At 41.6% G+C, this 22,754-nt stretch overlaps 2 protein-coding genes across 3 annotated transcripts; both read left to right on the forward strand.

Annotated features, from left to right (window-relative positions):
* Positions 1-414: 414 nt before the first annotated feature.
* med7 (mediator complex subunit 7) lies at positions 415-1,937 on the forward strand. Its single transcript, XM_028416499.1, has 2 exons — positions 415-548; positions 960-1,937. Exon 2 carries the CDS (start codon positions 969-971, stop codon positions 1,731-1,733), a length of 765 nt encoding a protein of 254 aa, XP_028272300.1. The 5' UTR covers positions 415-548; positions 960-968; the 3' UTR covers positions 1,734-1,937.
* Positions 1,938-2,842: 905 nt separating this feature from the next.
* On the forward strand, positions 2,843-11,263 carry lonrf4 (LON peptidase N-terminal domain and ring finger 4). 2 transcript variants are annotated; one of them, XM_028416970.1, is made up of 13 exons: positions 2,843-3,106; positions 3,232-3,591; positions 5,115-5,233; positions 5,692-5,814; positions 6,260-6,448; positions 6,571-6,688; positions 6,884-6,959; positions 7,174-7,288; positions 7,538-7,659; positions 7,749-7,907; positions 8,261-8,423; positions 8,502-8,651; positions 9,029-11,263. In XM_028416970.1, the coding sequence occupies exons 2-13, from the start codon at positions 3,294-3,296 to the stop codon at positions 9,176-9,178; spliced, it is 1,782 nt and encodes a 593-aa protein (XP_028272771.1). In that variant the 5' UTR covers positions 2,843-3,106; positions 3,232-3,293; the 3' UTR covers positions 9,179-11,263. The 2 variants fall into 2 exon arrangements, with proteins under 2 accessions (XP_028272771.1, XP_028272770.1); XM_028416969.1 differs by having other exon boundaries at positions 2,843-3,591.
* The last annotated feature ends 11,491 nt before the right edge of the window (positions 11,264-22,754 follow it).

Raw genomic sequence — 22,754 nt, forward strand, 5'->3', positions numbered from 1 at the left:
CAAAATGTTTGGCTGAATTAAGGCCTTTGAACACCACCTGCTCCAACTGAAAACACTTTTTATTAAAACAATTTAGCAAGAAATTAAAAAAAAATAGTGTGCAATGGAATAAGAAATGAGATTTGTGTGTTTTTCAAATAGGTCAACGCGTTTTAAGGTAGAGGGACCGTTCTGCTTTTATAATTTATTTTTTCTCTGCAATCCAGCTTAATACTAGGTTGTAAACAAAACGTTTATTCAGTCAACATTCTATTACTACAAAACATTCTCAAACCCATGAATAAACCATAGATTTTGTGGATCAAACAAGTAGACATACGTCCATAAATTGCAGCCAATCAGGGTTCAGTGAGTGGTTTCGATACTGTCCAATCCGCAACCACAAACAGGTCACGTGCACAGTTGAGCCAATAGCATTGGGAAGGGAAGGACCATTCTTGTCTGTGGGAGAAGGTTCTGCTAACCTATTCATGAGCTAACATCGAGGGAAAACCCTGTATATTTCACATCTGAAGTCTACGTTCAGCAACTAGAAAGTCATTTAAGAGGTGTGTAGAAGCATCATCACTGGCTGTTTACTTACTTGTAGTATTTGTTCGCGTTAATTGTCCTTTTTCGTTTAGCGAGTGTTAGCTGCGCCGTAGCTAGTTAGCTAAGTTACTTGCTAAAACGCAACGGGTAAAGTGAATGCCAGGAGATTAAGAACAAATTATACACATAATACAGGTTTTACGTTGCAAAAAAAGCTATGTCCTGGCAAAGCAGTACTTAGCAAACGTAGTTAGCAAAATAACGTAGCTAGCATGACTCCCCGTTCTTATCTGTTTAGGCAACTAGCGGAGTGATTTTGTACCTGTAGTAGGATTTCCCCCCATAAAACTCAAGTGAATGTATTAAGTTTAATAACAGCTATTGTATTTTTACTCTTTGTTTATATATTATTTGTATGTTCTGTTCAGGTCTGCATCATGGGTGAACCACAGCAGGTCAGTGCCCTGCCTCTTCCGCCTATGCAGTACATAAAGGAGTACACAGATGAAAACATCCGCAAGGGTCTGATCCCTAAGCCACCACCACCCATCAGAGATAGTTATATGATGTTTGGCAACCAGTTCCAGTGTGATGACCTTATCATCCGGCCTCTTGAGAGCCAAGGCATCGAGAGGCTTCATCCTATGCAGTTTGACCACAAACGGGAGCTCAAGAAACTCAACATGTCAATTCTTGTTAACTTTCTGGACCTGCTGGACATCCTTATCAAGAGTCCTGGTAGTATAAAACGTGAGGAGAAGCTGGAGGACATAAAACTTTTGTTTGTTCATATGCACCATCTGATAAATGAGTACAGGCCACATCAAGCAAGGGAGACCCTAAGAGTGATGATGGAGGTGCAGAAGAGACAGAGGTTGGAGACAGCAGAGAGATTCCAGAAACATCTGGAGAGGGTGGTGGAGATGATCCAGGGGTGCCTTGCCTCCCTACCTGATGACTTGCCTCAGATGGAGGGTCAAGATGGAGCTTGTGATGGGACTAAGAATGTGTCAGCAGCATCTAGTGTTGGTTGTTCCTCTGTGCAGGCCCCCAGGTTGAAAACTGAACCTATGGATGTAGAGGAAGCTGGTGCAAGCTGCATGGCAGCGAGTCACCAAGACAAAAACACGCCTCCTTCAAAGAGGGACAAAATATGGGACAAAGATGCTGCCATGTGCAGTATTATTGATGAAATAGCCTGAGTCATTGTTTCTATATTTGTACTCATGTAATGTTGTAGGTATAAATATGTTTGCTGGGATTGAAAAGATTTTATTTAACAGCTATTATGTAAATATTGTTACCATTTCCTCAGATATTCAAAGCATTGAATCATTGCAGGAATCCATTGGATTGTCAAGCTTTCTGTTTTTGTAACAAAGCCAATAAAGACATTTCTACTTGCAGTTGGCGTGCAGTGTCACAACTCTTAAACGTATTTTTGCAAAGAATTCAGATGTTGTCGCACAACATGCAGGTTGTATAATCTAGTAAGAAGGGTCATGGAAAAGGTCAATATATTGAAATTTAGTTACACAGTCTGTACTTCAAGCCTTCCTTTAGATCTTCATAGAAAGAACAGCATCACAAGTGTTGTGCAGTCCTGTAAGCGGTTATACCCCAGAGCATGTAATGTAATGCTTAATTGCCTGTCAAGCTTTTGCAAATGCATGTGTCTTATTCACAAACTGTAGATGTACATTACACCAGTAAATGGGTCTGAGGAACAAGCAGGGTCTTTGCAGTTAGCTTTCCTGGCTTTATTTATTTAAAATATTTTATTTGGCATTGCCTTATAAAACAGATTTGTTAAATGCAATTCTGGTATCTTTCTTTGAGGCAGCGGGGTCCACTAGTACCATTCTGTATAAGTGTATAATAAGGCAGAGGCAGAATACATTTACAGTGACATGCTCTGCAGCACATGTACTCACAAAGCACCAGAGGTATTCTATTCTGTATTGAGGATGAACATGAGGATGAAGATAACCAGGTTTATGTCACGCTGCCTCCACCCCGCCCCCCCTGCCTGCCTGCCTGCTATCCTCAGCTGGGATTTCCCTTCTAATGTGGGAATTCCCATCACTATGTGTCTAGTTCATTTCCACGTCGCTCACTCTTACTAACATAATTAATACCGTTGCGAAGTTTTATATAAATCGCAAAAACCTATAAGGACTTTTGTCGCAGGAATTATGTTATGAAACTCTGCATCCTTGCGTTTCACAACAGGGCGGAAAGGCAGTCTCTCGTCCAATCGGAATGCACGCTGGCGCGTCACGTGATCTTTATTTATGTAATGTAATGATGTTACACAGTAACCTAGCTTCACGGCTGTGGACTCGTCCCTACTGGGGTTAAAAGCGGACGGAATTCTGAAAAAGAAACAAAATACTAATGTGCAGGTGCTGAGTGTTTGCAGCGTCGAGCGTAGCGGCGCACTGGACTGGACTGGACGTGTCTTCATTTAACCTTTATGTTATCAGCCCTGCATTAAAGTTAAGACTGCAAAACGCCATAATAATAATGTCAGTTAACGGCGTTTACAAGAAAAGGAAATTTTCTTTAGCTCCGTGTAAGTATATGAACGTATGAAAGTTGAAAGTTAGCATAGCTGGTTCGAGCAGATGTGGGGCACAGTTGCTGTATCGCTAGCAGTCAGTATGGTTTTTAAATGGTCTGTGCTACAATAACACACAGAGACGCCTTTGACGAACAAAGCTTCCCGAGGGACATTGTGCTGGTGACATAACCCATTCACAATGGATCTGCTGGACTGTCCGCTCTGTCTCTTTCTGATGTGCGAGCCGGTGACCATGTCTTGCGGACACACGTTCTGCCGGAGGTGCGTGTCGGGCTACCTCCCGAACAGATGCCCTTCTTGTAAAGAAAGGCTAAAACAGAAGGAGGTGAAAGGCATGAAGAACAACGTCCTGCTCATCAGTGTCGCAGAAAAGTGCTACCCCGAGGAGACACGGAGTAAATGTCATATTCAGGAGAAGCTCAAAGCCAATGAGTTCATGGAAGCTTTACGTATCGCCAACGAGGGGCTGAACTTAGGTAAGATATCAGCGGAAGACAACCCTACAGAGGTTTGAGAAGTTGGTAAAATAGGCCTGCAAAGATGATTGGGTAAAAAAAATTCTGTGCCATTAATCAGGAAGTTGTACGTTTTACGCACTGCACACAAAGCTTGGCTGGTGGCCAGTGATGGTGCATCCCATTCTGTCCTGGAGAACAGTCAGAGTGTGTGCAGCAGTGAGGCACAGGAGGTGTGATGACAAGACACACAGTCACATAACTGGCTACCAGTGTCTAAGACTATTGATGACCTGAATACATTACTGGGCCAGTATCACAGTCTGCAGATGCTGTTTCTGTCGTGTTAGGCCAGTTCCTCTTATTTTGAAGTCATTTGTGCAGCAGAAGAAGCATCGGCCTGGCTGAACACTGATTGAAATTATGTTAAAACTATGCTTCATGTAGACTACATGGAGGGGAATCTAAAGTACTTGTGCAATATTTCCACAGTTTAAAATGTCATGCCCAGACAACCTTGCAAACTCAACATGTTTTTATTACCTTGTTGTGGACTTTCTTTTCCTCCCGTGCCTTTTTGAATTTGCAGTTGAACTTTATTATTTGTTACACAGCGGTGAGGAAGTACAGGGACGACTTCTGCCCTAGATGAGTTTAGTCAGTTTATGTAGGGTAGTAGGCGTCCTGGTGATCGTAGGAGTGTTTGCGATACAGTGAATCAGCGTACTGGTGAAGTGCCAACTCCAATCAAATTAAATACTGCTGCTTTTTTTGCACCAGCACAGTGGCCTGAAATGATGTCCAGGCTGGTTTGTAAAGCTGCAGGATTTAAGGGTTTCGACAAGGGCGTGGTCCGCTTATCTTGCAAAGGCCTGTATACATAAATAAATGAATAAATAAACACATGCCTGACTGGTGTAACTGGTGTAATAATGACTTTCTGAGTCAGTGTGCACATGTGCACTTTGTAAATGATCAAAAATGTCAGTTTAAATCATTTTTAATCTGACCTTTTGCCTACAAGGCAATCATTACAGAAAATGTTTAGGAAAAACCTATCATCACCACATGAAAAATAGATCAATAAGATTTATAAGTGGCAATAAATCTCCTAAAACCTTAACATTGTCCATGACACATGTCTGCATCGTCCAAACTCCTGTCTTTTTTCACCCAATTGCCTAGCTACCTACTGTCCTCATCTGTCATGCTGGATCACCAGCAGATCCGTTAAGATCCGCAGATTTGTTAAGAGGGCTGCAACCAAGTTATTTCTATGATTGATTATTTACTTGGTTGTTCCATTAATTGTTTGGTCAAAAAATGGCATCCTGATGATCATTACCTTTTAATGTCTAATTTTGTCCACAAGTCAGTGATAGTTGTCAAATTGTTACGCAGCCCTTTTCATAAGCCCTTACATGCTGCAGAAGAGGTGTGTGTAAGCAGTAGGGCCGCACCTTTTGAGATGTAGCAAACTGCTCTAAGGATTTTCTCTTTTTTTTTCTTATTCTCTCTCCCTGCTGTTTTGTTTGCACCTTTAGTCCCTGATGATCAGAGTTTAAAGTTGTACAGAGCCGACGCCAACTGGGGCCTGATGCGTTTCTCTGACGCTCTGACAGACCTCGACTACCTCTGCTGCCTTCGTCCCAACTGGACCGAGGTGAGACACAGAACAGCAGTGACTGTGTCACAGTGTTTTTCTGTCTGCACAGCACAGGCAGATCTGTTGCACTCAGTCATTAGCCTTACCACATTTCAGTTCAGTTCTCATCAAGTATCTGTTTAGTTTAACCCCACATGCACTCCACCAGTTGCTTTTGTAACAGCCGTGTAATAACACATACGTAACTAGAGCTGCCTTTTTTTATGTTTTGCCCTAGTGCACTAACCTGGCTGTTTTCCTTGCTTTTATTGATGTTATGTCATTCATAATGTTATGCAAACAGCCGCTTATGTCATTATGTCATTTAATCATTCTGTGTCAGAGGATACCTCTTCACAAAAATAGAAAATATATTGTTTAATAAGCGTGAGAGTGAACATGAGAGTGAAAAAAAGGGTGAAAGTCTTTGCTTATACCCGCAGTGCTGTGTTGATGGCACTCATCTGTTTGTGCAGGGCTTTTTTCGCAAAGGGAATGTACTCCTGGAAATGGGTCAGCAGAAAGATGCACTCTTCCAGTTCCACCGTTGCCTAAAACTTCAAGCTGACTTTACCCCTGCAAAGAGCCAGATCAAGAAGGTTTGTTTATTTTTCTGATCATAAGAGAAGAAGAGAAAAAGGTCATTTTCATTTAGTGTCATTTATAACATAGCATTAGCATTTTAACCACAGATACATTCTGGTTTTATGCAGAGCTGCACAGACCACTGAATGAATGTGTGATTTCTTATTACCACATCATGGTTCATATATTCAGAGGACAAACTTATCTTTCATGACCATCTGATTAAAGATTGTTTACAGTATGTGTGACTGCACTCTTGGTATTATTCTGAGAGTTGTCATGTTGCTGTGTTTTTAGTTTAGATTTAGCTTGTGTAGACTTTGCAGTACTGTGGTAGTAAAATTAGCAATTTTACATGAGAAAATATAGTTTTAAAAATATTGACTTGATGGCACTGGTGAAAACAAACACATTTATCAGGATGGATTTTCGTGACTAACTTGTCTTTTGATGTGGCAGATCCTGGAGGCCGAGGGGATAGCAGTACCAGAAGAGGTTCCCTGTATTTTGCAGGTAGTGTCCGAGTACCTGAAAGAGCCCTGCCCTATCACCACCCTCAGTGGCTCCCAGGGGCCAGCACATGCTGAAGGCCTGAAACATCCAACTGGAGATAAGGAAGAGGGAAAAGGGAGGAGAGAGGCACATCAGGTAAGCTCTGCACATAGGTTAGACGTTAGGAAAATGCACTTAAGTTCTGGATGGAGGTTTAAAAAAAAAAAAAAAAAAAAAAAAAAGGCACTCGAAATCCTGAAACTTCTTTTTGCTCCAAGGTGAAGCATGACACAGGTACTGAGTGCTGCCTCAGCCTCTGCCAAGCTGTTTCCTTCCTTCCTGCTGCTGAAGAAGATGAGGAGATGATGATGAAGAAAGAATATGGGCATAGCAGGGGTAGGCAGACACAACAGTACACATATCTATTGTGGTCTGAATGTCATCTTCATCAATATTATGAATCTTCTCATTGTCAATACAAGTATTCTCACAAGATGGTTTTAAATTGCATAATAATTACAACTTCTTCCACAGAAGGGGAAACGGATCATCATTCATTCAAATGACTGAGAGTTTCTCTTTCTCTTTCAGGTGAAAGTAATCACCGCCGAGAGAAGACTCTGGGTGTTCTCACTGTGTCAGACTTTGAGTGCCCTCTCTGCATTAGGTCAGTGTCCTGGATTACTCTCTGTAATCCATAATGCATTGCCTGTAGTAGGCTCAAATATCTGGCTGGTTTTGTCCTCACTCTCTTCTCACTCTGGTTAATGTTTAGCACACACAGTGTGTATACAAACAGGCTTAGCAGAAACAGTACTATAGCATTCCTCATCTGCGAGGCTGAAGATTGACTCTCCCTCTGTCTCTCTTTTGTCCTCTAGGTTGTTTTATGACCCAATCACAACTCCGTGTGGTCATACCTTCTGCAAAAACTGCATAGAAAGGAGTCTGGACCACAACCTCCGCTGTCCACTGTGCAAGCAGCCGCTACAAGAGGTGCCCACCTACACACACATACATATAATACATGTGTTTTATCTAACATCTACACTGTAAGTGCTTTATGCCATCAAATTTAGCTCAGGCATTAGTTTAGTAACAGTTTGCATAAATGTGTGAGTCTTTAAAAAAACAGGTTCATTATTTTTTCAGTATTTTTTACATTTTCATTAGTGCCTGGGATTTAAACGCTTTCTGAGAATTGTTTTGGTTTTGCTGATTGCTCTCTCCCTTTCCTCTTCCCAGTACTTCAGAAGCAGGAAGTACAACCCCACAGCTCTGCTTCAGGACATCATGACCCAACTCTTTCCCTCTCAGTTGGCCGAGAGGAAACAGATTCATGATGCTGAGATGGCTGAACTGTCTAAGTAAGCACCCACACCTCACACAGTCTACCCCTATGTATTGTATTAAACTGTAATAATGCTTATTTCTTCTCATCATTTTTTCTGTCTAGTCTCACTAAGGACATCCCTATATTTGTCTGCACCGTGGCCTACCCTGGAGTCCCCTGCCCACTGCACATCTTTGAGCCTCGATATCGTCTCATGATGCGTCGCTGCATGGAGACGGGCACAAAGAAGTTTGGCATGTGTAGCTATGAGCATGGCAAAGGGTATATACACATTCTTCATAACTGATCCAGTAGCACTCATAGTTATTTTGGTTGATTTCTTTTTTTGTTTAACCAGAAAATAGTGATATAATAATAAGGCAGTTTTTTTGACAGGGTGTGGAGAGACCGTGTGTGACATTTCTTTAACTGTGAATCTCACAGCATGCAAGGTGGAGCCTGATGGGATTGTCAGCAGTGCAGCGGCATCACACAGCACTGAGGGCAAAGTTTAAATCGGTCATATGTGACTGCGAAGCAGTAGAAAGGAGGAGCATGGTTATCAGTGTGCCATGGAATCTGCTGTGTATTCTTCCACTTTTTTCAATTTAATTTTTTTGTCTTGTGTGTCACAGATTTGCAGACTATGGCTGTATGCTGGAGATCCTCGGCCTGGAACTGCTACCTGATGGCCGGTCTTATGTGGAAACAGTGGGTGGCAGCAGATTCAGGGTGCTGAAGAGAGGACAGAGGGATGGGTACCACACCGCAGATATCGAGTACCTAGAAGACCTCAAGGTCAGACTCTCACAGATCACACATTATTTCACTGGATCTCAGTCTCTGAAATTCGTCTGAGCACCGTCTCTCTCTCAGGTTGAGGGTAGCGAGCTGGAGCTCTTGCAGCGTCTCCATGACAGTGTGTACCAGCAGGCATGGGACTGGTACCAGCGCCTTGGCAGCCGCATCCGTGAGCAGATCAACAGACAGTACGGCACCATGCCAGACAAGGATGAAGACATTCAGGTTTGGGTCTTAACATAACTGTGACAGTAACTCAGACCATGCAACTTTGTGACAACACATTTCTGCTGCTGTGCCCAGAAACCAGTTTGCATCAGATAGTAACCCATCATTCTTTTTGTTTTACCACAACAATGTAAACAAATATTTCCCCTATCTCTTGCTGCAGTTGTCAATTCATATCCAAATAACATGAATCACAGATGCATTTATTTCAGTTCTAGTATAGTATAGTGTAGATTTGTACAGTCACGGTGGACATAGACCTCCATTAATGCACAGTTAGAACATCAACCTCGTACCATAAAAGCAGATCACTGAGAGAGAATATTAGGATGCTGGTGAAAAAGCTCCTTTCTAACCTTATTATCTTCTTCTAGGCCTCGTCCAATGGCCCAGCGTGGTGCTGGTGGCTGCTCTCTGTCCTCCAGCTGGACCCTGCCTACCAGACCACTGTCCTGTCCCTGACCTCACTCAAAGACCGCTTGGGACACCTCCGCCTCGTCCTTGAGTACTTTTCTCAGAGCTAGAGCCCACAGCTCAGTGGTATAGTGGCCACAGTCACATTACACCTACGCACACACAGACAAATGGAGTGAAACCAATAAATGCACTCACCGCACAGAGTCTGAGGTCGGTTTTGGGAGTACTCTGAATCTCAGAAGGACCGTCTTAAAGTCGCAGCTTCAGGCCAAATCATCAGCAGAGTAGCCGGTGATTATATTACAGAACATAATGCAGCTGTACAGAATTGGGGGGTTTTGCTGTTTGTTCTCTTTCTGATTAGTTAGTGGAATATCGACAGCACCAATAAGAACTACAGTAGTAACCAAAGGTGCTTCTCATTTTGGGTGATTGATTATATTTCTGGAAACAGAGAAGCACTTCATTATCAAATAATACTGCTAGAAATTGACACTAGGTGTCACTGTTTTTTTCCAGTCATTACAAACATCCGTCAAGCTAGCACAGGACTCTACTGTTATGCCATGTGTTGATAAGTCTTTAAGTCCTTGCATTCACATATTTGGAGTGAGAATAGCACAAATATTTTGATAAGATTTTTTAACAATATGCTTCTTGGAGAGTTACAGATTATGTGTTCCAGGTAATCTGAGTAATTGCCTTTTGCCACGGAACATTACCTGTAAAGCATTTTAGATTGTATGTATTGGCCTTGGCAGCCATTGACTACATGGCTCATTTTATATTATTGAATAATCATAAAGGCTCCCTGTTAGTGAATGCAATAATAATCATTTGTAGTTTGATGTGGCAGCAGTACAGAAACTCTTGATAGTGAATTAAAACTCTCTCTGGATGCTGTTTTTAATCTTTCAGAGGTAAACAACATGTAAAATAAGGCAGTGAGACGATGAGGCTGATGAATGGAAACAGGTCTTTTTCACACTATGAACCTTTAATTAATTTAATAACTTAAGTGTTGATGGTCAAGTATGAATACAGCACTGTATGTATGTGTGTCAACTGTAAATAACAAGTCCTTTTGTCACTATCTTCACATTGTTTTTTTTTTAAATTGTTAGCACTGAGAAAAAAAAACATTACTGTAATATTTGCAAGACACCGCACTCACATCTCCTCTGGAGGGACAGCTGTAAAATAATTTAGGTGTAAAACTTTGGTTGTGGTCTGATGAGGACTAAGTCCCCCTATAGGGCTCCTGTATAGGCCATACCACCTACCTCCGGCCGCTACTCTGTCTCCTGTGTCCATCTAGCCCTCCTACCACCAGCCATAGTGCCTTTGAGTGCCTGGGCCAGCTCATAAGGAGACCTACAAGTCTTAGAGTTTCTACATGATGGACTGCGTGATTTTTATTAAGATAGTGCTACATTCCATGGAATGTTGAACCTGCAAAGTTAAAAAAACAAAAAAACTATGGGCTAAACTGGTTTTATTTGTTGTTGTTTTTTTTTTTTTACTTTGAAAAAATGTGCCATAGCTATGTCCATGTTAAATGCTTTATAGGAAAGTGTCAAAGTGTTGTGTTTATGTTCGTCTGCATCAAAGACTCTGACGTTTGGCCTTGATTCTGATGCCTTTTGTATGTTCGGCAGCGAGATTTTTTTCATGGCCAACATATCAGTTCCCAACAACGCACACACACGCACAGAGAAAGGTATAACAATGCAGATACAGCTTTCAATAAAAAAGGGTTATCAAATTCATCTGTGTCCTTAGGGGAGGAAGCACTATTTTTGATCATGCATTGATGGAATTTTTGAAGCCATCCAAGGATGAAGTTGGAATCAAAGATGATGGTTGTAATGTGCCAGTTATCTCAGCATGTCTCCAAAGCTAAGAGTGTTGATTTAACCGAAAAAATGACATGTAACATGAAGGTAATTTTCTGCCACCCGGTGTGAAGTTAAAAGGGAATGAGATTCTTCATGTCCTCCAAGATGATTTTCACTTCCCTCGCCCACTCTGACACACAGCGAAATCAGTTTATGCATTAACTTTTGTGATGCTCGGCTCTATCATAGACATTTTTCTGTTATGTCTTCTCTCACGATGGAATGATATAAGCTAATCACAGCCATCAGTTGCATGTTAGTTTACTACTTGGTTAATAGAGAACATCGTTTCTGCCCCCATTGTGTGATTTGGTTTGCAATAAAATAAAATGCTATTGAAAAAACATGTATTTTTTACTTCATTAAATTGCATGGTGTAGTGATGCCAAGCTTCATTTTTAGTCTAGCTGTTCCAACCTTTACATCATAGAAGATGTCCATTCATTTGAATATAGCAATGGGTGTCCAGAAAATACATTTTATCACAGTAAAATCATCATAATCATCATAATAAGACCCATTCTTGGCAGATAATTCCCTCTGAGAACGAGTCTTACACTTGTCTACTTGGGGAAGGCTGTGAGAAGTGTCATGGTGACATGTTCCTGCTAATGTGCTGCAGCTTTGCAGGAAATGTTGGCGGCTGTAGTTTGGTGGTCGGTGGTCTTGTGTGAACTGAAGACATGTCATATTCTTTTGCACAGTGCCACAGACAGTGAAGCAGTTTCCATCTGACAAATTTGTATTCTCCCCTTCCAGCTCCACGCCAAGATCAGTAAATTATCTTGATCAGATTATTGCTCATTTGCTTGCCCTCTGGATGACTTTTTAAATGTTATTACAAATGAGGATTTTCCATTACTTTCATTTAGCATTCATATTTTTGCGTCTGAGTGATTTAAATGTTAGTACTGCCAATTTTTTTGGCTGTTAAGGTGAGATTACACGCCAAGTGAAAGTGCCAGAAATCCCTCACAATTCACAGCATGACAGAAACTGCTACTTTAGAGGGGAGAAACATGCCTCACATACTGATAACAAAACACTTTGGCATGGAAACAGTTATAATTACTGAGAGAACTGTGAAGTGGTGCAGCTGCAGCAGAGTGAAAAAAAGCCTCCCTATTGCTCATGTGTTTAGAATATCAAATTAAAATAGAAACGGTGGATATTCCAAGTGAATGCCCAATTAGATCATATTTTTTTCTGGACCGAGCTTTTAAGAAATGGCACAAGTTATGACCCGTAACCTTTACATTTCCAAAATCAGAATATTTTAGAGGCATTATTAAAACCGTTACTACATCTGATGCATTCAGACTCACGTATGATCTGAGAGGAAACCACAGCAATGTGTGATCCTCACTTCAGCACAATCAAACAACACGTGAACAAGCCTGTTGTACATACATGCTGTCGAGAAACCTTCCACCAGGGGGCAGTCTGTAGCTGTGGAGCATAATAACAGATTGAATCAGGAACATGTGATTTTCCTCCAGTGTATTCAGGCTCAAAGTGATCATATCTCAAAATAGGGTCAATAGTGAGATTTTTGCTGGCAGGGAGAACCACTAGCTAAATAAATAATTAGCTCAAAGTAAAAAAAAGAGGAGGTGGGTGTTCATGAGCTGTATTTCTCTTTGAAGAAGAATGGAGGGGGGAAAAATCAGTGTAGCAGAAGTGAGGTATATTTCCTGCCAACGTCCTCTTGCATAGGAAGCAGGCAGATAAAAAGAGGTTTCACTGGCTTTAGTGAGGTCCTGTAATGCAGCTCAGCGTCTACATCAAAGCCCATTACATTTGAAGAATGCCACAGCTTTTCTGTACTAAATTGATCCATCGGCTCTCGCTGACTCCCTGCTTGTGTATGACTGAGTAAGGATGACAGGCGTTTTGTAGGAGTTATCGCAAAAGGGGGGAACCGGCTGTGGCTGTGTGTGTGTATGCGTGTGTTCTTGCTGTTAAGAGGACCAACAATTTTTAACTCAGAGGGACAGAAGAGATGAAGAAAATCCTCCACATAGCAGATATTTTTGGTTGCTTTGGAGAGAATTTAGGTTTAGGATACATGTTGGAATTTATGTGAGGTGAGGGCAAGGTGCATTGCAGCTGAAAGTTTCTGTAAAGCAGAGGAGTGTGTGTACATGTGTGAGTGAATTCTTAGTAACTACCCACCATAATTATGGAACAACTCACTGGGGCTTCCATTCAAATAGTCTGCTCTCTGTTTAATATAGAACAACAGCAAAAAAGAGACGCAGAGAGCACCAGGAGATGGATGCGGCTCTGTTGTCATAGGAACTAAATCCAGCTTGGAAAATGTCAAGAGTGGGATTATCAATTAGGAAATTTAGAAACTTTGTCTTTGAAGGGCTTTTTGTTTACCTGCATGAAAGACAACACGCAGGGGGCTAATTCTTGCAAATATAAGTGTGGTGAAATGAAGCAGAAAAGGATGATAGCAGGAAAGAGCTCAAGTCACCATATCAGTGTGTTTGTTTTCTGCAGTGCTCAATGCTCCTCTTTCTTTCAAGAGATTAGTTTTTTTCCAGTGTGTGTGTGTGTGTCAGTATTAGTGCGTGTATGTGTGTGTGCATGTTCTCTTGTGGGTCTGAAGCTGATAAACCTTGCTTGTTTCTGTCTTTGTATAATCCCCTTGAGTGTCAACACGATGATAAACCCATGAGTATGCTCTCGTGTGTCAGTGCCTCTGAGAGCCAAGGTAAACATATTGGCCACCTGCCTCTGTTAGCACCATGGGACACATGCTAAATACTTTGATATTAAGAAACACAACAGATCGTCTCTCCAAAAAAAAACAAAGACAACAAGGATGTTCAGAAAGTAGCATAGTGTCACCAGATTAAGCAACAAAACTCTTTGATTTCTGAGGGGTTGCATGATTGACAGTTGAACATGTCAGAAAAGATAGATTAGCTCTCCCCTGACCTCACCTAACGTCTCTAAGGTAACACTGACGCACACTGAGCGGGTTAGAGGGTAAGAAAAAAAGGTATAGGTATTCTTTTTCTGGTGATTCCTCATAGAGGAAAAGTACAAAAATAATTGAAGCAGATCAGGATCCCCTGCTGACAGATGAAGGACAGGAGAAACAGGAAGCAGGGGGGCGCTGCAGGAGGCGTGCAGAGACATCATGCAACTGGCTCACTGATTCATAGAGTTACCACCTGCAGAGACACACACCTGGCTGTGGAGCTGCCTGTGTTTGGTCCTCACAGTCTGTGTGCATGGTATGTTGTACAAGGACAGACAGAGGGCCAAATGTAATAACAGGAAGTCATTCCAAGGGGACATTTGGAAAGCAGCAACGTGATGAGCATGTGCATGGTTGATTCTCCATCTGCATTATGTGAATAGATGTTTTGAAGCGTGTGTGTCTGAGGCAAGCTGCATGCTCTCTGAGCCTGGTTTAATTCAGTGTGTTTGCACAAGCAGGGTGACTATGGCCATGTACAGAACAAGTCCTATACCAGTTAGCTACACAGTTCATTTGCATCTGTGGCCCCTGGCAGGGGGCTAAGAAACAAACAACAATAAAACAATATGGACATATATACAGTGAATACTGAAAGTATTCAGACCTCAGACATTTTGCCATTTGCTAAAATCATTTAGGTTCATTTTTTCCCCATTAATGTACACACAGCACCCCATATTGACAGAGAAACATAGAATTGTTGACATATTTGCAGGTTTATTAAAAAAAGAAAAACTTAGATATGACATGGTCCAAAATATTCAGAGCCTTTGCCTCAGGTGCGTCCATTTCTCCTGATCATCCTTCAGATGGTTCTACACCTTCATCTGAGTCCAGCTGTCTTTGATGATGCTGATTAGACTTGTTTGGGAAAGACACACTCCTGTCTGTATAAGACCTCACAGCTCACAGTGCATGTTAGAGCACATGAGGATCATGAGGTCAAAGGAAATCCACATATGTATATACACACACTACATATTGCCACTACGACTATTTACACACTAAAAGCAAGATCATCATACTGAAACAACATATGTATTATGTACATGTGACAAATACATTTAAACAGCAACATCATCACACATATAGACAGTGACATAGAACACTCAATAGATTGAGATTTTATCCTCCAATGTGTGTGATCCTTGACAGCAAGTAGGATTTAGATAAATGTGTTAGCATTCATTAGCTAAGTGATTGTTTTTGTTAGCTTAGAATGAGCTTTACTTCTACATATAAGGGTTTTTATGTTGTGCTGCATTGTTTCTAAGGACCTTTTCTATGTTTATGTCCAAATGACAGGCATCTACATGCTGTAAAGGTGAGAATATTCAGCTGCTTGCAATCTGTAACTTCACCACTAGATGTCACTATATCATCCATACCAGTCCTTTAAAACCTGTACCAATGTAAAATGATGCTGTGCAGCACATAACTGAATATTCTCGAGGAAACTAAACTATACAGGAAATGCAGAGAAGAGTTTTGTATCCAGGATGAACACAAAGAAAAAAATACAGAAACTCACGTTCAACAAAGATGGAAGGAAAAAGAAGCTTAATAATTAAGAATTAGTTTTTGACTACTCTGGCATAAAGAATGGAGAGAACGAATCAGACCAGGGTCACAAAGCTCTGCACTGTGAAAAGACAAAAGACAAATATTTCAGCTTAAAGAAAGGATGACAGGAAGTTTGGAGGCATGTGGGAGAGATAACTTTTGAATAACGGCCCTCTGAATAATGAAAAACAGTGTAAAAGATCATATCTACAACAAGTTCCAAGACAATGGAGAGGATGATGATCATGATAAAAGAAGGAATTAAGTAACTGGAGAAAAGTGAGAGCAACCAGGAAGAAGGCATTCAAGGAGGAAACGGAGATAAGACGACAGGATGATTCAGAGGGATGTTTGATTTATACATTCCAGTAAATACAGTGGAATCAGTTTGTTTGATCTCATCACACAGCGGTCATAATTTAGCCAGCGGGGAGAGACATCCGAGCCTTGACAACAAAAGGTGTGATGCTGAGCCGTGGGAAACATGCATCATGTGTGACATGAATGAAAGAAAGAGAAGTAAGGGCTTCAGTATGGAGCGCTGGCAACACGGAGGCAGTGACTAACTGCACTGACGTGGCATCACTGAACACTGGGAGTTTCTCAGATTGTAATGTTTGGTTGCCATGGAAGCAAAGTGGTCAGCCGGGGTGGCCATTCCGCTGATGATCTGCTCACTGGGCGTTTTTTAATTAGATCTCTGTTAGTTCTCTGACATCCTGTGTGTTCAGGGACAATATTTAAAGTGTGTGCTTGCAAATAAATTACTGTCTGTCTCTCTATCCGCACATATCCTTCTGTTAGAGTGTGTGTACTCAACCTACATCTTCCCTAAGCCTCCCTGAGGCTGATGCACGAATCACTTGACGTCAGCGTAGAAACAAACAGTCCTTCAGTCCCTCCTAAACCACTGTGGGTTTAGCAAGAGACAAAAGTCCTGGTGGTCATCGTTTAATAGATAAAACATGGTCCATTGTAGTGCTGAGCGACAGTGGCCTAGATCACTCTGACACCTGGTCACATCTGTCTCAGTTTGAGCAGCGTGGTCCCACTCACAAAACAGCAGGCACAAAGTTAGAGCGCTGCACATCCCCCACTACATCTACGCACCCTGACAGGTGACCGCCAGGCGCTCAGTGTGAGTAATTATTGGAGGGGGGAGTTCATCTTTTAGTCACCCTGCCCTTTATATTGTGATGGAGGGAACTTTAGAAAGATGTTTGAGGGAGAGCTTCAACAACACATTCTTTAAAGCATCAGTAGGATGAGGAGATGTGGAACTGCTGCAAAGCTACTGCTCACTGGGGTGAGAGAGAAAGAGGAACCATCCAGTGTACTTGTGCACATTTGTATCTGAATATTCATATGCCACTGTGTGTTTTGTATCTGTTTTGCATAAGGGAACACTTACAGAGACACGCTTCAACACTCAAAATCAAAAAGAAAGAAAAAAGCGAAAAAAAGAACCACACTGCAGAGCGCACATGTAACCGTTTCATTACAGCCTGGTAATGAAATGACATCCACAGGCGTATACTCTCTACACAAAAAGCATGTGCTGGAGCTTTGTGAGCGAGCTGTGTGTCTTTTGGTGGGGGATTTGCAGGAGATAGCGGTGAACATTGCACAGGATTTCTGTCATCGCCGAACACATGGAGAGAGGAGTCTGCCTAGACGGCAGCATTGACAGATTGCATGAATAATTTAGGAACAAAGTGAGAGGCCTCATAGACCTCTGAATCACTACCAATGACAGCTGCCTGCTCTGACTTTGGCTCTTCTCTCATCATTTTTAATGCATATTATTTCCATAAATTCCTCTCCTTACATCTCTAAGCTGTGTCCGGATGTAAAGGGCATAGTGCTGCATTACTGGCATGCAGGCAGAGACCACAGGGCAACAAGGCCGCCCTGAAAAGTTCCCTTGGTGCAATAAAAGCCATTTTACCTCCTTGAGGAAATTTATCATGTGGAGTAGCTGCACTGGTGATAAATATCATTTGTGTAGATGATAAATGGGATATTTCAGAAGAGATTCACACTTAGATCATCAGTATTCGGAAAATGGTGTCAGATGGTCTCTATTGATTTGCAGTTTTCTAGTCAGGTATAATTAAGGAACAGTGATTTGAAGACCATTTAGTTTCAGAAAGAGGAAATAAAAAGTGCAGCCAAAGGAGGGAGTGTTTCAGCTTTCACTGCTTTAACTTCAGACGATTGTGTAATATTGAATAATGTATAATATATTTCGTCCCTAATGCTGAATCATTAATTGTATTTGCAGCATAAAACAAATGGGCAACAACAGCTCTGTTTATCATTATTTAGCCAGCAGATGCTACTCTGAAACTCTGTCCAAGCTCTGTACCGTGTTTTATTTTTTTGACTTTGACTTTTTTGCCTGGAGATCAGATCATGTTGATCATTTTCTTATATAAACAAATGACAAAGTGAAATATATTTCTGTGTCATTGTTTAAAAGAGTTCTTCACACTGAGGCTGTGCACAAAAAGGGCATGAGCAGACTGTACGTCCTGAGGAGACTCAGGTCCTTCAATGTCTGCAGCAGGAGGCTCCACATGTTCTACCAGTCTGTCATGGCGAGCACCATCTTCTTTGCTGTGGTGTGGTGGGGATCATGCATTAAAGCAAAGGATGCCAACAGACTGGACAAACTAAAAAGGCGGGGTCTGTTGGCTTTAAGCTTGCCAACGTGCTGTCAATCATGGACAATCCCTCCCACACTCTCCACAACACTGTGGACAGACTGAGAAGCAGCTTCAGCAACAGACTCCTGCTGCCCCGCTGCTCTAAGGAACGGTACAGGAAGTCATTCCTGCCGTCCGCCATCACACTGTATAACTCCTCTGTGACTGTCAGAGCTGTGCTCACTAACTCGGACTAAAGCACTAACTCGGACTAAAGCATTAATAAAGTTAATATCTATCTATCTATCTTTCTGTCTACTTTTAGGACTGAAAATTTAACACATTCTAGAAAAGGTAGGTGTAGAACAAGAGGGAAGGCTGATGAGAAAAGCTTGTAACATGCTACAAACAGAGATGATTTTTATGCTCACAAACCAGATCTCTATGTGGTATTTTTGCATGTTCACCCTCTCCGCATTGTGCTTTGTTAGAATATAAATCACACAAAATTGTCAAACATCTCTTTTTGGTTTGTTTGGATGCATTTTGTTCCTCACTGTGATTACATTTGAGTCCAACTTATCAAAAAGTTTGTTTGGGGGGAACAACACACAGACGTAACTAATGAGGATGGAGCCGATATTTAAAAAAGGAAACAAAGACAGGAAGTAAACACTGACAGGAATCAACAGGAAAAAATGAATATTTTCAAAATAGATGATAAATAAAATTGATGAGAGGCAACAAAAACACCCCAAAAGGCATGCTAATGTGTTTATGTGTATGAAGTCGAGATAGAGGCTCTGCAGGGGTCATATCGCTTAGTGATAGCGTTTCACATTTAGCTGTAATTACAAGTGATTATTATTTTACTTTATTCTGAGTTTTTATTATTTATTTTATTTTCATGTTATTCCTGGTCTGTAAGGTACGGTAATGAATAATGTTTCTATGTAGCAACTAATTATTTACTGAGAGCTGTGTAAATTTAGATCAATTACTGATTCACACAGTCAGGAATTCTGCTCCATTATCCAGTCCTATGAACACACACACACACACACATAATATATGGTGAAGTTGTTACTCAGGCGACAAACTGGCCCACTTCACTGCATCATGTTTGAATTTAAGCCAAGCTGCAGGGGTTGATATATTCACTTGAGCTGATGATTAAAGAGGGTTTAAAACCCTGTCTGGAGTGTGTATGTTTGTGTATGTGTGTGTGTGTGTGTGTGTGTGTGTGTGTGTCACAGTGAAAGCGGTGGGACATGGTAGTCAAAAAGGATTGCAGGCTGCAGCATCAACGCCTGCGAGTGTTTGCCTTGATGTTAACTTTGGACAACTTGCCCCAAGAGCTGAGACTTCAGAAGTGTGTTCCAAGTCACTCCTCCAAGGACCCAAAAAAACAATCAAGGTACATACAGACCAAATCCCACTAGGCACTTTATAATCCCCACTGCCTTTATTAAAGAGTGACCTTTTTCACTGTAGCTTTAAAAAAAATCACCAAATCCAATGATGTTTTAAATGGCCTTTTTGCACTAGAAGTGATTAGAAGCAGGATTCCTGTTCATCGTGTCACATACAGAGGGACTGGCAGTCAGGCCTACTGTAATCTGTATTTTCACCCCCCCTCTCCCCTCTCTCCCAGCCACCCACCCACTCCCCTTTTCAGAGTAGAACTTGAAGGTTTATTAGAGTTGGTGGCCTGTGATTGTGTTTTAATGAGAGAATGACTGCGGAGGGCAGATAAGACGCCCAGCTCGGGCTGAGAGGTCCTTGGTGGGATTAGAATAATCATCAAAAAAACGCCATGTCTTTAAAAAACACACAATGGAACAGGGCTGCTCCTGTCATCCTCCACTCCTCCACCCATTCATCCCTCCATCTCTTCCCCGTCCCTACACCTCGACACCAGTCGGCCAATTGACATTCCAGTGTGATGGTCCGCTGCTTGCAGTGGAATGTGACATTTCCTCTCATCATTGTGTGTGCTGAGCCAAATGTGGGTTTTTTTTTCACAGATTATGGAGGGAGAGTGAGAAAATGTGAAGATGGGGGGGGGGGGGTAGTGTGGAGTGATGTGATAGATGTGAGAGAGTGAGGGGGCATAGACAGAGAGAAAGATGAGAGAGTTAAAAGAGGCATTCAAGCACAGAATTCATGCAAAGTAATGTTAATGAGGCATTCAGGATGAGGCAGCATCATTAGCCACCATGATTCCACTGTTCCTTTCTTCATGCTTAAACTTGATTTGGATGCTCCTTGTAACGAGCTTCTCGCTTTGGTTCAGTTATGGAAATCAGCAGTGTGGGTGGGATAAATATCACACTACTTTTGATATAGGTTTTTCTATAAATGTCACATGCTAATAAAACATTAGGGCTTGATATGCATAGAGGGCAGGCAATAACGCTGTACAGTGTTATTGAAAATAAATGAGATTTTATGGTTCTGCCTGATTTGTGACATTACACATTACCAAAAGTGGTTCAAAGGTGTTTTTGAAATTCAGAATATGCACCTGAATTGTAGCCTATGGCAGCAGCAGCAAAAGGAATATAAGGGTTCTTTTTTTTTTTTTTTTTAGCAATTGGTATGTATCAGCGGTCATGAATCATCACATAGTTCAAGGTTTTATTCACTCTCCAGGTGCCATCATCAATTACATTTTGTGTTTTTACACTTTTTGTAAAAAAAAAAACCCTTTTTCCTGTTTTTTGGTCACCTCTCTGTTGTATGTTAAGCAGCTAGCAAAGCAAAGAAAAGCCAGAGTAAAGATGTTCAAATAAAAGGAGAAAAGCCTTCTGTTAATGAGAAAGACTTCAGCGACACAAAGAACACAGGCAGGAAACAGGCTGAGAGCGCACAGAGGTAAGGAATACAGGACTAATTGAACTCAGGTGAAATTAATGAGGGCGAGACGGGCGAACACAGAAAAGAACAAAGAGTAAAAGAAATCGTGACGCAAAAGAAAAAAGACCTTTTAAAAATAAAAACAAAAGTAGTCAGACGCAATGCTAATACTTTAGATCTTATTTTAGATTGAACAGCTGCTTACACGTTATGAGACATAAGTTATATTTTTCAGTTAAATAACACACATTCACATTCACATTCCTTTTAATTCAGCTTGAGATCTTCATCACAATCTGAGAAGTATGTAAAAATTGTTGTTGCTATACAGAGAAATAGTCACACAGACCTAAAACAATGGCACAGAGGACACTGCTTAACTTTCACTCCAGTTATCAGAGTGAGCCTGAGTGTGATAAGGTCATAAAAGCCTGAAGGGACACGTGAACTCCATTCAGCTGCAACTCTCTTATTTACTTCTCTTTAAATGCTGTTTAAATCACACCAGCTAATCTGAAAGGCTTTAGCGGTGTTGATGTGTGTGTATACAGTTTGTGACAGAGAGAGAGAGAGGGAGAGAGGTAGAGTTAGTTTAAGGCCTCTCTCTACAGGGAAAGGGGATTATGTTTCTCTGCTGTCATGTGTTCTGACATTCAGAACGTTATTAAACTTCAATAGGCAGAGCTCAGGGTTCACTGAATCCATTATTCAAGGTTTACTCCACACCACAGTGTTTACCAAAAACCAGTACCACATGTGCACACTTTACACACTGATGCATATTCACCTGCACATCGTATGTGCATTTATGCATGAGGTTTCACATGCATTAGACTACACTTGCCATTACTGCAGTGATGCATTTAGGTAATGTGTCTTTCTGGCAGGTTTGATTTGTGCGCCTGCTAGACATGCATTGGAGCTTGTGGAAAGGAGAAAGCTGAAATTCGGCGTTAAGGATGTTTCTATAGTGATGTGAGTATCTTTCAAGTGAACTCTGACATTGAGAATGAAAGGAGAAGAGATTGCCCACTTGCAGCTCCGCCATGCACTGACTGGTAGAATGACAAATGTCTCCTATTTCAAAGCACAGTTCTCTTTCAAGAAATAGGAAACAGGAATCAAAGTATTGCTTTGCAGTGAGGAGATTTAAGTATAGAATTCTGGACTATTGAGTATAATATTACATTGAAATGGAGGCTATTTCTCGCTCTTTAGTTTTTGACCCTTTCCACCTGAGTGATTGGCTGGGAGTCTACCTGTGTTGTGAAGGGAGGCTCGCTAACTTTGATCACTGTGGAAAGTAGCCCTGCTCCATAATCCCCTCATCTGTCATTCTGTCTGAGGCGATGTGAGCTGCCATACATCTCTCCCTCACTCCCTCTCCTGCTCTCTTGTTCCTTCTGTCTCCAGCTCCTGTTTACTACCACCATCCATCTTCCCCACAAGGCCGTCGTCCACTAAGATGGACACTTGGGAAACAGAGGACAGGGGGGGAGGGGGGGCGAGGTTCAGGGCGCCAGTTTTCCCCCACTAACTTTCAAGAGGGCTGGCAGCACAGCAACTTTTTCTGTTCTGACAACAATGAGGAAGCGCATATCTCACACAGGGACAGTTAATCTCGAGAGCATCAGACTAACAGGCTCTCTCTCCTGATTGACTGTCCCTCCCAGCCAGCCCTCGAGTGACCCTCAAAGCCACAGAGACGTGAGAGGAC

Source organism: Parambassis ranga, chromosome 10 (assembly GCF_900634625.1).
Source record: "Parambassis ranga chromosome 10, fParRan2.1, whole genome shotgun sequence".
Lineage (NCBI taxonomy): Eukaryota > Metazoa > Chordata > Actinopteri > Ambassidae > Parambassis > Parambassis ranga.